This window comes from Phoenix dactylifera, chromosome 1 (assembly GCF_009389715.1).
Source record: "Phoenix dactylifera cultivar Barhee BC4 chromosome 1, palm_55x_up_171113_PBpolish2nd_filt_p, whole genome shotgun sequence".
NCBI lineage: Eukaryota > Viridiplantae > Streptophyta > Magnoliopsida > Arecales > Arecaceae > Phoenix > Phoenix dactylifera.
In genome coordinates this window covers 36,529,584-36,543,592 of record NC_052392.1, presented here as the reverse complement: position 1 = coordinate 36,543,592, position 14,009 = coordinate 36,529,584, and the positions used below count along the sequence as shown (strand labels likewise).

Below are 14,009 nucleotides of genomic sequence, written 5' to 3'. Positions count from 1 at the left end.
ATTATATTATATGTTATATTTGGCGTTTTCTTTTGGCAGCCTCTATCAAAACACAACCTTAACAGCTATACGCACAGGTACTCCATCGGCTGGCGTAATGAAACGATGAGTCATTAATTTAAAAGGGCCACACTAAAACTTAATGGAACTTGCGTAGACTTATAATTGCAATGCACAGAGATATGTAACGATTGTTTCTTATAAAATTTGTCGCTTCAACTGTTAAAGCGTCACAAGAATATTTAATACCAAGGAACGGATCTCCCTCGCAGACCTTATCACAGTGGGTTGTGGTCTTTTTTTGACCTGACTAGTACCTGAGCGCGTTCAATTCGTTGCCACCCCTACTCATGGAATCTTCGCCAAAGTCACCCTACATTCTTTTTTTAAATAAAAGTAGACAAAGACCCCTTCACATTTGAGATAATTATACTTAAATTCTAAAAAAATAATAAGGTTTTTGGTAGCCACCAAAACTTCATTTTCCTTGCAATATGGCCTAATGGCCACTAAAACTTTATTTTCGTTGCAATATGGTCCAGTCGTCTATCTACATCCTAACAGTATTGTTAGCAGAGTGAGAGAAAAGACCGAAATATCCTTGATTTAGAGAGGCAAGATAGTGGCTCTCACGCAATCTGAAAATGCTCTGTCTTTTATAATTCATCCATTTATACAGATCTCAAAACACTTCATTCTCTATCATTCATCTACTCGCATAGATCCCAAAGTGCTTCATTTTCTATTATCCATCCACATGCATAGATCTCAAAGTACTCCATCCTCTATCATTCATCTGCTTGCATAGATCTCAAAGTATTTCATCCTCTATCATTAATCCACCTACACACATCTCAATGCACTCCATTTGTCTGCACAAATCTCAAAGCGCTTCATCCTCTATCATCCATCTGTTTATATAGATCTTAAAGCACTATATTCTCTATCATTAATCTGCCTCCACAAATCTTAAAGCACTTTGTCTCTATCATCCATCCATCTGCATGATTTCAAAGCACTCAATTGTTTCTCACCCATCCACTTATATAGATCTCAAAAGTATTCCATCCTCTATCATTTATTATCGTACAAATCTTAAAATACTCTATCCTCTATCATTCATCTAAGATCTCAAATCACTCTACCTTTGTTATCCATCTGCTTGTATAGATATCAAAGCGCTTCATTCTCTACCGTTCATTTGTCTCATAGATCTCAAAACACTTTATCCTCTGTCATTCATCTCAAAGTGTTTTGTTCTCTACCATCCATCTATTTGCATAAATCTCAAAGCATTCTATTCTCTATTATCTATACAACTTCACAGATCTCAAAGCAATCCATCATTTATCGTTCATCTGCCTACATAAATCTTAAAGCACTGCATCCTCTGCCGTTCATCTATCTGCGCAGATTTTAAAGCACTCATTTTTAATTCACATCAGAACAAGAGTCCCTTACTCTGCTAGTGGAAAAGGTAGTTATGAAATTTTACAAAAAATTAGTTATCAAATGACCCTCACGTGATAATTTTATGATAACTAGACCACATTACAACAAATTCAAAGTTTTGGTGGCTAAACTACACTTTTTAAATTTATGAGATTTAAGCGATAACATCCAAAATTTGGTGGGGGTATATCTATAATTTTTCTATTTTTACTGCTAAAAAGTCATTTTACGTTATTGGAACCTGATGGTAAATGCAAACATGTGAAATTTAGTACTTGCTCTCTGCTGGCCTGGAGATCTTTTGGACTTCTAGTAACGGTAATGGGATATCTAATTTGATCCATGCAAGGCTGAAAGATTTGTAAAATGCTAAACTAACATGAGGCCGGATTAATAATCCAAAGTATCACCGAATCCTTTAGTGAGCAACAGCAAGCAACCGATCTTCTACAATAACCTTGACCTCTCGAAGATATTGACACGGTCCCCTGTGAGTTTGGGATTGAGAAAGCTCCAGAGGAGCCACCGCAAGGAAGCTTTAATTAGAGTTCTGCGATAGCACCCAACAACACCCTCAAGAAAGTCCTGCCGTTCGAGGATTCGAACTTCCCGCTGACGCTCGCCAGCCGTCACATTCCATTACCTGTCACTCGAGAAGAAACACCATCAAGAAAGTCCTGCATACCGTCACAGGTTTGGAACTTCCCAGGGTCGGAGACTTGCGTGCGTTCTTCCAATAATTTCACGAGTAACACGTAATGGAATGCGTCGACCATTTCATATATATATATATATATATATATAAGAAGATGCTGGTCTAAACACTCCGGGACCATCTTCGATATTTCAGAGCTGAAATCAACCATAATGAAATATTCCCTCTCATCCTTAACTGGAGGCAGTTCATGCGCGCGATAAAGATTTCTTATTTATTTGAGAATATCGTTCCGTAGTTGGTCAAATTGATTTGCTCGATTTATCTTAGATTGCGTGAGTATATATCTGCTCCCCGCTGAGCCACCCGAATGAGGTTAAGTTTTTATCGATGGAAAGGCCACCTACAGGCAAGTGATCCAAACCCCCAGGCTTAGGTTGCTGTTAAGCTCAATGAGAATACATGGTTCCCGGGTAAAGTGGGAAATGACATGACAAGGCTTTTTCGTTGTTTGGATAACTTTTCTTTTCTTTTTTTTTTGTGGCTGAGAACAGTTTAATAACCAATTTCTGTACTCATTATATGATTGTCTTGTACCATAGAGAATATGAAATCATAATGACTAATGAGAATCCAAAAAAATAAAAACATCAAAAGAAAATCATAATGACTATTTTTAGATCAAAAGACTAGTTACATTTTGCTAATAAAAGGACTATTTTGGTCATTTTCATAAAATTCATAGGATCAGAGATAGCTTGGTCCATGGTATATAGAACCTCCTATCCCTAATTATCCAAGATTTGATTGAGTTGCTAGGGATTAGCATTTCAACCCTACAAAATGGTCCATTTTTCATTTCTTTCAGGGTTTGGACTTAATATCCCTTATCTACTTTCTAAATGTTCCAAAAGAATCATCTGAATCGATATGGAGCCGTTACGGACAGAGCCGGATAAGATTTAGGAGTCAGATCTTTGTAATTTTTTACTACATAATTTCTATTGGCTGCAGGCCATCACCTTGTCGCCACCTGGTTTCTAGAATTTAAGTCGGTCAAGGAGGAAAAGTTTTATGAGCCGTGGTTCGTCATATCGTTTCCCTCAAAAAAAAGAGAGACCATCGTCATCGGAGGAAGGGAACTCATACAATTCAAACTGGACCAAAAGTTTTACCATTTATTAAAATCAAAATTTAATAGACCAGAGAAAAATCAATTTACGTAGTTAGACACCGTGCTAAGCTTCAACCATAAAAGAAGAATCGAGATTAGAACTCGATTCACGTTGTGTGGTCTGCCAAGCACCTTCTCTAGCCGCCCAAGCCACCAAATGGCCTTGGAATGTCTCCTTTCCAACATACCAAGCATGGCTCCCTCCAAATCTAGAACCCTTCCATCCCTCCAACTTTTGCTGCCCCTCTTCCACCTGCTGTCCATCCTAATCCCCCTTGCAAGCCCACTCTCCTTCAACTACTCTGGTGAGGATCTGAACATTGGCAAGATGATTTACCAGGGTGACGCCTTCTTCGACGGCAGCATCGTCCAACTCACCAAGAACCAGGCCCACATGAACCTTAAGAGGAGCTCCGGAAGAATGGTATATCCTGAACCAGTGACTCTCTATGATGAAGCTTCCGTCATCAACTTCACTACATGTTTCTCCTTCTTTATCTATGGCTTCAAAAGAGCAGTCAGTGCTGATGGACTCGCCTTCTTCCTCTCGTCATACCCTTCGGCAATTCCCGATTTATCCTGCGGCGGAACTCTCGGTCTGTTTACCAGTCCTGATGGCAACAAAACGCTCCCGAGTACTGTCGTTGCTGTCGAGTTTGATACCTTCTTCAATCCTCAGTACAAGGATATAAGCGCCAACCATATGGGCATCGACGTCCACACGATATACTCGGTTGTGCAGCTGGACTTGAAAGCTAACATGAGAAAGAACACGACGTTCAACGCGTGTGTTAATTACAGAGCTAGTACCAAAAATTTGAGTGTCTTCCTCAGTAATGCCTCAGATCCTACGAGGAATTGGAGCCTGTCTCATGTTGTTGACTTGAGGAAGGTTCTGCCTGCTAAGGTAGCCGTTGGCTTCACAGCTGCCACAGGTAACAAGACCGAACAACATAGCCTTGTATCCTGGAATTTCAGTTCCTCCGATTTGAGTTCTCAGGGTTATGGTTCTAGTCCAAGCCCTACTCCAGGAGCTAGACATCTTTATATATTTTTGGTGTTGGGTATTGGCGCCGTGGTCTTACCATGTGGGTTGGGTTTGATGTGGTTTATGAGGCGATGTTTATGCAAGAAAGGTGATCGAAGGAAGAAAGAAGTAGATAAGACTATTGATTCAATGATTAATGTTGCATTTGAGAGAGAGAGTGGGCCTAGGAAGTTTCCTTACAGTGTACTCGAGGGTGCTACAAAAAATTTTATGGAGGAGAGGAAACTTGGCGGAGGAGGATTTGGGGAGGTATACAGAGGGGTGCTGCATGATTCACAGCTTGAGGTGGCCATTAAAAGGATCTCCAGGGGTTCAAAACAAGGGACCAAAGAGTACATATCAGAAGTAACGATCATAAGCCGGCTAAGGCACCGCAACCTTGTGCAACTCATAGGCTATTGTCATGAGAGAGGTGACCTGCTGCTTGTTTACGAGTACATGCCAAACAAAAGCCTTGATTACCATTTATACAAAAAGACAAGATTGCTCTTATGGCCGGAGAGGTACAAAATAGCTCTAGGTTTAGCATCAGCGTTGCTGTATCTTCATGAAGAGTGGGAGCAGTGCGTCATCCACAGAGATGTAAAGCCAAGCAATTTGATGCTAGATTCAGGATTCAATGCTAAACTTGCTGATTTTGGATTGGCAAGGCTCGTGGACCATGATTCCAACCGAGAAACAACAGTTTTGGCCGGGACCAGGGGATATATTGCACCGGAGTATGCTATTACAGGTAACAAAATCTATGCCATTATAGTACATTTTGCGAGGTCTTTTAATTGCTTCTTAATAAAATTGAAAGGCATCATAGCTATTTTACTTCTCCTGGATAAAGATGATAAAGATTGCAGGTCCGACACACTATGGATGTGTGGTCATCCACCATGATGGCATTAGCTGCACCTTAGGATGTAGTAGATGTGTAGTTGATCCATGATGACAGATGTGTGCATGAAGTGCTCACGCATCGTAGTGCATCAAAAGTAAGATGCACGCATGTGGTGGTTGATAAGGACTTAATTCATTAAAATAGGCACCATATAGTGTCAAAGTACTAATTTACCCTTTTGTTGAAAAGACATATATGCCACTCCAATTTATACACTAAGTGAAAAGATTTATGTGCAAAATCACCTAAGAGTTCCATAAAAATAGGACCAGGATACAGTAATTTTACTGAATAAACAACGGAATTCTGTAAGAGATTTAAATCATCATTGCTCTATACACACTTTTCTTTTTTTTTCTTTTCTTTTCTTTTTCTTTTTTTTATGCTAAAGCAAAAGGGAAAAGGGGAGGAAGGGACAAGTCCACCCCCACGTAGCAACCCCTACTGGACCCTCATCCCACCAGGAGAATGTTCGATGCGGGCAGAAATGACCGTGTGTTGGGCACCTCGTCCGGTTTTACTCATACTCTCCCACCCGTGGGCCGGCTCGGTGACCCCTCTAGGCTCCGACACGAATCCTCTATGTGAGTACGTCACATCTGGCACCACCGAGGCTACCAGCGGACCAGCAGCCCTTCCAAATTCCGTGTCCGAGCAGGAAGTATCTGGTCTTCTCAATTTAATCGACGCCCATATGTTTCGAACTTGGAACCACTTGGTTAAAAGTAAGGCCCCGTTCCGCTGAGCTACCACTTCAATGACCACACTTTTTTTTCTTGAGAAACAACTCTTCGCACATATCAAGGCATATATGCATAAAGTTATGATGTTATACGTAACCTGTCAAACCTATGATTTTTCTGATTGATTTGACCAAATTTACGACAAGCTAAAGTAGTGGTCCAAATTCTTATGCCTCAATCAATTATTGTTTGTTCTTGGTGGCTAGTAGTCTGGGTTATTCCTGCAGAACCATGTGACACCTCAAATTGAAATCATCAAACTCTAAAGTAACCAAAAAGAGAAATCACTCAGTTGAAAGAGTAATACTAAGTTACTCGTAAAACTTTGCTCGGGCATGTCTATAAAATTTTAATATCATTGAAAATGCTAGATCATTTTATTTTTAACAGAATTAAATTCGAGCAACTATAAGCATTGTTTTATTTTGACAGCCTAAATTAATTGTCATAACATTCCACAGGGAAAGCTAGTAAGGAGACTGATGTTTTCAGCTTTGGAGTAGTTATATTAGAAATTGCAAGCGGTAGAAAGCCATCTGAAGTGGAGAAAGATGATCAAGTGAATTTGGTGGAGTGGGTTTGGGAACTTTATGGGAATGGAAGATGTTTGGCTGCAGCAGACCGAAGATTAGAGATGGAATTCGATGAGCAACAAATGGTGTACTTGATGGTTGTGGGACTATGGTGTGCTCACCCTGATAGAGATCAAAGGCCGACCATGAGGCAAGCAATCAATGTACTTAAATTCGATACCCCATTGCCAGCTTTGCCACCCAATATGCCCATTCCAATGTTTCATTCTCCTCCAAGAAATGTGCCTGCTCCTTCAAATTCTGATAGCTGCCCCATAATTTCAAACACAACTCTGATGGGCCGTTGAAGGATGGTGAGTCATGTTAGAAAAGTTTAACAATAGTATAACGTTGCCAATCATAGCAGTGATTTATAATTCAACTATATAATTAGGAAATTTTTGTTTTTGATAGGTGTTTCATTATATGATCGGGTGTTGTATGTCTTTGCATGAAAAGCTTGAAATATAATATATTTAAAATCTCCTGCATAGGAAGCTGTAATGATAATTCTAGTCAAGAACATGTTATTTTGATATGCTTATCTCAAGGTTCATGTAATAAAGTATTCAGTTTTGCTTTGGTACCTTAATCTTTTATAAGCCATTTGTATATTTAGATTGGATGACTAAAATTAAACATCTAGCTGGTTGATACCTGATATAATACCTGAGATACTTGTCACAACCATCCATTCTAGTATAATAAGTGAGAAAACTATTGGTTTTTTGTTTGTAAGGGGAGTTTTTCACAAATTGGAGAATCTCCACATGAATTCTTAGACCCTCCTCAACATATAGCTGATCTTAGTGGGTATATGCATCAATGTGATGAGCATGGGCAGCCTCAATGGACATGAAGGGAAGGAAGAGGCACAATGCCAATGAGGGACACGGATGAAGTTGCCATGGACGGCATTGCCGAAAAAGAGGAGATAAAGATTGATGGAGACGGTAGCTGTCACTCTCCGAATTTAGTGCGCGACAAACGCCGCATGCCTATATGACGGACTGTACAGGCATGTAAGGCTACGGATCATATCAAAGTAATGACAAATCCATAAAATTTATTTAAGTAATAATTTATTCAAATAGTTTTTACAATAGTTTCAAAGTAACATGTGCTAACATAAATCAAATAATCTAACTAAATTAACTAAAATGCCAATAACTAAATTTTTTTTAGAAAATCTAGCACTCTCTCCAGTCCCATACAATCATGCCTGTGGATCTGAAAATTGAAAAAAATATGATAATAAGCTATACTAGCCCAGTAAGCAACATAATACCCCAGAGTGGGGTCAAAGCATGCTAGATATTTAATTAAAATACAAAATAATGACTAAAAAATAAATCACAAATAAAATTTTTTTAAAAAAAATTAATTAAGCATTTTCATAAAAACTTTGATACCAGAATTCCAACATCAATAGGTTATGGCCATACAACCTAATGGCATGGGTGGCACAAAGTGTCAAAACTACTATTATTAACCACCGGTGCCAAAGTGTCCAAAAACTACTATTCTAATCACTAGTGGTACGGTGTCGAAATTAGTTTCTCATAGATTACAAGTCGACTGGGCCAACAAATACCCCATTGGCGGGACCATAATAGATCATAGGCATGCTGAGAATACATACATACAAAATAGATCTTTCATAATTTGCCCGGTCACATTTTTCAGATTTCATAATATATATCATAATTTTAAAATAATTATTAAGATGCCTGACCCGTTTAGCTAAGTACAAAACACGTATCAAACTTTAATCCACTAATAATTACTTTACCAAATAATTTAGAAAACATACTTTGAAGCATTAGGTTACTTACATCTTTTCGCTTTAAATCCCACTTTAGGCAAACATGTCAGATACATCTATTTAATATTATTAAAATATTATTAACTTTAACATAATTTCAGAAGTCAAAATTAGATACTACGGTCTCATGCCCCCAAATCAGTTCGGTCCGAGCAAGGAGGATTCAATGGGTCAGAGATGAAGATCGAAAGTAGCCAAATCTAGCTGGTGCTGAAGTAATGGCCAGTCCACCACTCGAGTACCCAGGCGGTTCAAGGTCTCTAAACTGGGTCAACTTAGATTCGAGCAACAAAAAGAATAGGGCTTACACTAAGATCTCCGAGCATGTCTAGAGAGAGAAAAAAAGAGAAGAGAAAATCTTAGCTCGGGTTTGGATTAATCTTGACGAGACTTTAGAAATTTCTCATCAAGATTATTTTTTTTTTGGGTCATATGATGTACTAAAGCTTGAAGTTCATGAGTTTGTTGCACTACTGATTTTTCATCTATCATTTTATAGTCTAGAAACTTTCCTACAATGTATTTTTCTATACCTTCATCTTCCTTACCATATTTTTGTTCCAATGCATCCCTTAACTCATGTGCAGTGGAAGTGGTGCAATACATATCATGAAGTGCATCAAAAAGAGCATATAAAATTCTACTACGGCAGATAAAATCCTTTTCTATATTTGATTGTGGAGGGGTGGTAGCAGTGGTTGTTGAATCCAGAGTGGTAGAGGTGGTGGTGCCCTTAGCAGGATTAGGATTTTCAATAACTGAATACAATCCTAAAAGGGTCACCCAATTGTGCATTTGGCACTGCCAGTTGCTAAAATTTTGTCTAAATTGTTTTTCTGGTTTTGTGGATCAGTGTAATCATCTAATGATGCCTTAAGCACAATAGCAAACAAGATGAATCCTACTCTAAAATTGTCAAAAAATAATCTATCTGCTAAACTCTTATAAATCTCTTTTATATGATTTTATTATTTTATCTTCAATATTTAATTAATGACTTTCTGCACGCACTAAAAAAATAAATTAATTTTTAATATTTTCTAGTTCGAGGCAAGCTATGAAAGGTGCTTCCATTAGAGTGGAATTCACCCTACTTAGGTGCAAACAAGTGATTACAGTCTACTCTCAAGATACAACGAACCGTTTCGTGTTCTTCTTGAAGTGCATTCTAACAAAGGAGAATTAGAGTCGAACCCGAACTAGCCAAATCTAGATGCATTGAAAATCAGCAATTTTGATTGAAACAATTTTTCTCAATCCTCTTATATGTGGACACAATCCTCTTCACAAATGCTTATTGAGTGTACTTGAGTTTACTCACTTACTGCTCTCAATTTTTTTCTCTAATTTGGAGTTATTTAGATAGAAAGGGGATGTTTTGAAGGATAAAAAGTATGATTCCTCTTCTATTTATAGATGTGAAAGGATGAGTATGATTAGATGCTTAAGCATCCTTTCATTGAATGCATCCCTTCACATAATCCATCCATTTATCAAGGTTGTGTCCCTTGGGGTCACCATCGGATCAAATGCATGTTTTCGTGAGAATGCATCTTTTCATCTACAGAAGTCTTCCAAAGAGTCCGTTTGCAAAGCATCTCTTCGGGATGTCTTGTGAAAAGAGAAAACATCTCTATACTTCTTTTTAAGATACCGCATGAGAAACAATTAGAAATGTGTCCGTAGAATTCTGTAAAATTTTAAGAGAGGAGAAAGATAAAGATAGAAAATTAAATCTTATATATTTAGAAAGCCAAGTTATTTGGAATCTAAGATAAGTTTTTATATTTAACTAGATTTATGTTTTGATAAATATCCAATATGAAATTCTAAAATCCGAAAATTTTGAATTAAATATTTTATTAATAAACCAACAGTATGTAAGTCGATGCTTATGTGGAGTAATTTGCCCATTCCAAAGCAAGATTTTGCTACTTGGAGAGCTACAGAAAGCCGTTTACTGAGGACTTGCTCTAAGACAGGAGAGGAGAGCTTGCCTCGTTTAACATGCGGAACGAGAGTAAGTTTATTTATTATTTGCTGCTCTCTTGTTTGCATACTAGTTGGCCATGGAAAGTAATTAATGCTCCTCAAGTATGCTATGAGTAGTTCTCATGTACACAAAAGATAAAAGAAGAAGTTGGGGCTATTCGCATGCTTTTCTTACAAAAGATAAAATCATTAGACAGCAAGGTTCAGATCGTTACAAGATTAAGTGGCTCTTTTCGATCGAGGGGAAATTTTAAGGATCTTTGAGATTGAATAACTCGATGCCCTTCTTGATTGTATAGAGGTGATAAAAACTCTTGGTCGTCAAGGGAAAATTATGCCAATTGGTTTGCTGGAAAAATAGGATTCCTGTTGTTTTCCCTTCTATTTATAAAATAATGGATGCTTATGTATTTTTGGCTGTCCAAAAAATAAAGTAGAAATCCCCGTGGCCCAAGGTTTTATCAAGGTTATCCGAGACCAACAAATGTGCCCATTATGTAATATTTAAAAAAATTAAAGTTGATGCCCAAAGATATGCAACTCAATCTTATGGTTGCTTATTTAATTTTTTTTTTTTTGGTAAATAATAGGAGAGGAAGGGAAGAGGCAGAACCCCACCCGCGTAGCAGCTCCCATTGACTGGAATGTTCGATGCGGGTTGCAAGTTTCCGCATGTCTTTTCCAACCTGTGGAAAATCCTACTGGATCATCCTCGTGTGAGTATGTCATCCGAGCGCCATCTTAGTACTGATGGAAGGAAAGCACATCCACATAGAGCCATCCGAGTGTGGGGCATGCGGTCCTCTGATTTAATCGACGTCCGCACGTTTCGAACCCTATACTCTGTTAACCATCAAACGATTTTTGGGTAGCGCATGTACACAGAGAATAAATATATATTTATTGAAGAATTATAAAGTTTCTTGTTCCATTAGTATTATTTTGCACCCGTAAAAATCTTTGATCGGTTTGCAAAATTAGATAAAAGGATGCAACAGATGCCCAATTAATGAAGCCTAAAGTAGACCAAGTAGAAGGAATAATAACCTATTAAATGTAACGAACATGCCTTTTAAGTATCAAAAGAGCAAATGCTACGGAAACTCAGAAAAAAATCATTGGTCACTCGGGTGCCATGCACGAATCAATTGTCTTCATTTAGTGGCACGCTTCACGGTGCTAATTCAAAGGGAGCAATCATAGTTTAAAGTAATAAAAAAAAAGGTTTTGTTATTACAAGAGTTGCTCCGAAACTAGACCCGGCCGTCTGATTCTGGCAGGCTTGGGTATCATTTTTCACCACTAAAACGAAGATCTTTGATGGGTTTGCAAAATTCGATAAAAGAATGCAACGGATGCACAATTAATGGAGCCTAAGTAGACCAAGCAGAAGTAATAATAACCTATTAAATGTAACGAGCATGCCTTTAAGTATCCAAAGAGCAAATGCTACGGAAACTCAGAAAAAATCACTAGTCAGATGCCTTGCACTATTCAGCTGCTCTCATTTAGTGGCACGATACATTCAAAGGGAGCAATCATAGTTTAAAGTAATCAAACAAAGTTTTTTCATTACAAGAGTTGCCCCGAAACTCGACTCAGCCATCTGATTCTGGTGGGCCTGGGTAATGGGTTTCGGATCAACAGGACCGGATGGGTTGAAAACCTTAGGCTTGATTAACAATTGGATGGGGCTTGGGCTCATCAAATTTAACCTGTCCCTGTTCGGCAATGTTTTATGTAATACATACAAAATATATAAATTTAATATAACTATACTATAGTATACTATATATTATATTATGTACGGTAGTACTTTGCTACACTCTCTAGGACAATATAATATAATATAGTATAAAATGATATAGTATAGCATAGTATAGTATATAACATAACTTAATGTGCAATATTAAATGACAATGTAATACAACATGCATAACATAACATAACACAATACACGGTAATACAATACAGTACAACAGAACCTAATATAATATAATATAATATAATATAGCTCAAATTTGGTCCAATATCTGAGTTGGTCTGATCTCAGTTATATTGAGCCAAGTTGTCCTCAGACTTGGCCCATCTTTTTGTTCAACGAGACGGGCTTGGACCATCTATTAGTGTTCATAATGGAATATTCTCGTGGAAACAAACATTTACGCCTAATTATTCCGGCCTCCCATCCGTTGCTCTTAAATTTTATTATATTATATGTTATATTTGGCGTTTTCTTTTGGTAGCCTCTATGAAAACAACCTTAACAGCTGTATGCACAGGTACTCCATCAGCTGGCGTAATTAGACGATGAGTCATTAATTTAAAAGGGCCCCACTAAAACTTAAGGGAAAGGAACGCGCATAGACTTATAATAGCAGTGCATGGAGGTTTGTAACATCCGTTTCTTATAAAATTTTTTTTCACATGACAAGAATATTTAATACCAAGGAACGACTGCCCCTGAGAGGCCTAATCAAAGTTCGCAGCGGTCTTTTTTGACCTGGTCAGTATCTGACCACGTTCAATTCATTGCCACCCGTACTCATAGAATCTACGCCAAAGTCACCGTACATGCTTTTATGAAATAAAATTAGACAAATAGCCCTTCAAATTTGAGCTAATTATACTCCTAAAAATTTAGAAAGTTTTATGTAGCCACCAAAATTCCATTTTTGTTGTAATATAGTTCAATCGTTTATCTGAATCTTAACACTGTTAATAGAGTGAAAGAAAAGATCAAAATATTTTTGATTCAGAGAGACCAGATAGTGGCTCTTACACAATCTTAAAACACTCCGTCTTTTATTATTTATCCACTTGTACAGATCTCAAAACGCTCCATTCTCTATCATCTATCCACTTGCACAGATCTCAAAATGCTCCATCCTTTATCATCCATCCACTTGCTTAGGTCTTAAAGTACTCCATCTTCTATCATCCATTTGCTTGTATAGATCTCAAAATATTTTATCCACTATCATTGATACACCTGCATAGATCTCAAAGCACTCCATTTGTCATTCATTGGTCTGCATAAATCTCAAAGCACTTCATTTTTTATCATCCATTAGCTTGTATAGATTTTAAAGCACTTCGTCTCTATCATCCATCCATCTGCACGATCTCAAAGCACTCAATCTTTCTCACCCATCGACCTACATAGATATGAAAACTCCATACTGTATCATTTGTTATCTATACAGATATGAAAATGCTCTATTTTTTATCATTCATCTACTTGCACAGATCTCAAAGCACTCTCTCTTTTGTCATCTATTTGCTTGTACAGATCTCAGTTCATTTGTCTCATAGATGTCAAAGCACTTTATCCTCTGTCATTCATCTACTTGCCCCAATCTCAAAGCGTTTCATCCTCTATTATCCATATGTTTACATAAATCTCAAAGCATTTTGTCCTCTATTATCTGCTCACCTTCGTAGATCTCAAAGCATTTCATCATTTATTATTCATTTGCCTGTATAAATCTCAAAATATTGCATCCTCTGCCATTTATCTATCCACACAGATCTTAAAGCCCTTATTTTCAATTTACACTAGAGCAAGAGCCCCTTTCTTAGCTAGTGAGAAGGGTAGTTCCGAAATTTTATAAAAGTTTAATTATGAGGTGACCCTCATGTCATAATTTTAGTGATAA

General features: G+C 37.5%; 2 protein-coding genes across 2 annotated transcripts; both read left to right on the top strand.

Moving 5' to 3' along the window:
- Positions 1-3,406: 3,406 nt before the first annotated feature.
- Positions 3,407-4,374, top strand: LOC120112714 (mannose/glucose-specific lectin-like; the record flags this gene model as incomplete). Its single annotated transcript, XM_039132323.1, has 1 exon — positions 3,407-4,374. A coding segment is annotated over exon 1 (936 nt), but the record flags the coding sequence as incomplete, so codon positions are not given.
- On the top strand, positions 4,370-7,125 carry LOC120112950 (L-type lectin-domain containing receptor kinase IX.1-like). Its single transcript, XM_039133172.1, has 2 exons — positions 4,370-5,062; positions 6,423-7,125. The coding sequence occupies exons 1-2, from the start codon at positions 4,384-4,386 to the stop codon at positions 6,839-6,841; spliced, it is 1,098 nt and encodes a 365-aa protein (XP_038989100.1). The 5' UTR covers positions 4,370-4,383; the 3' UTR covers positions 6,842-7,125.
- The last annotated feature ends 6,884 nt before the right edge of the window (positions 7,126-14,009 follow it).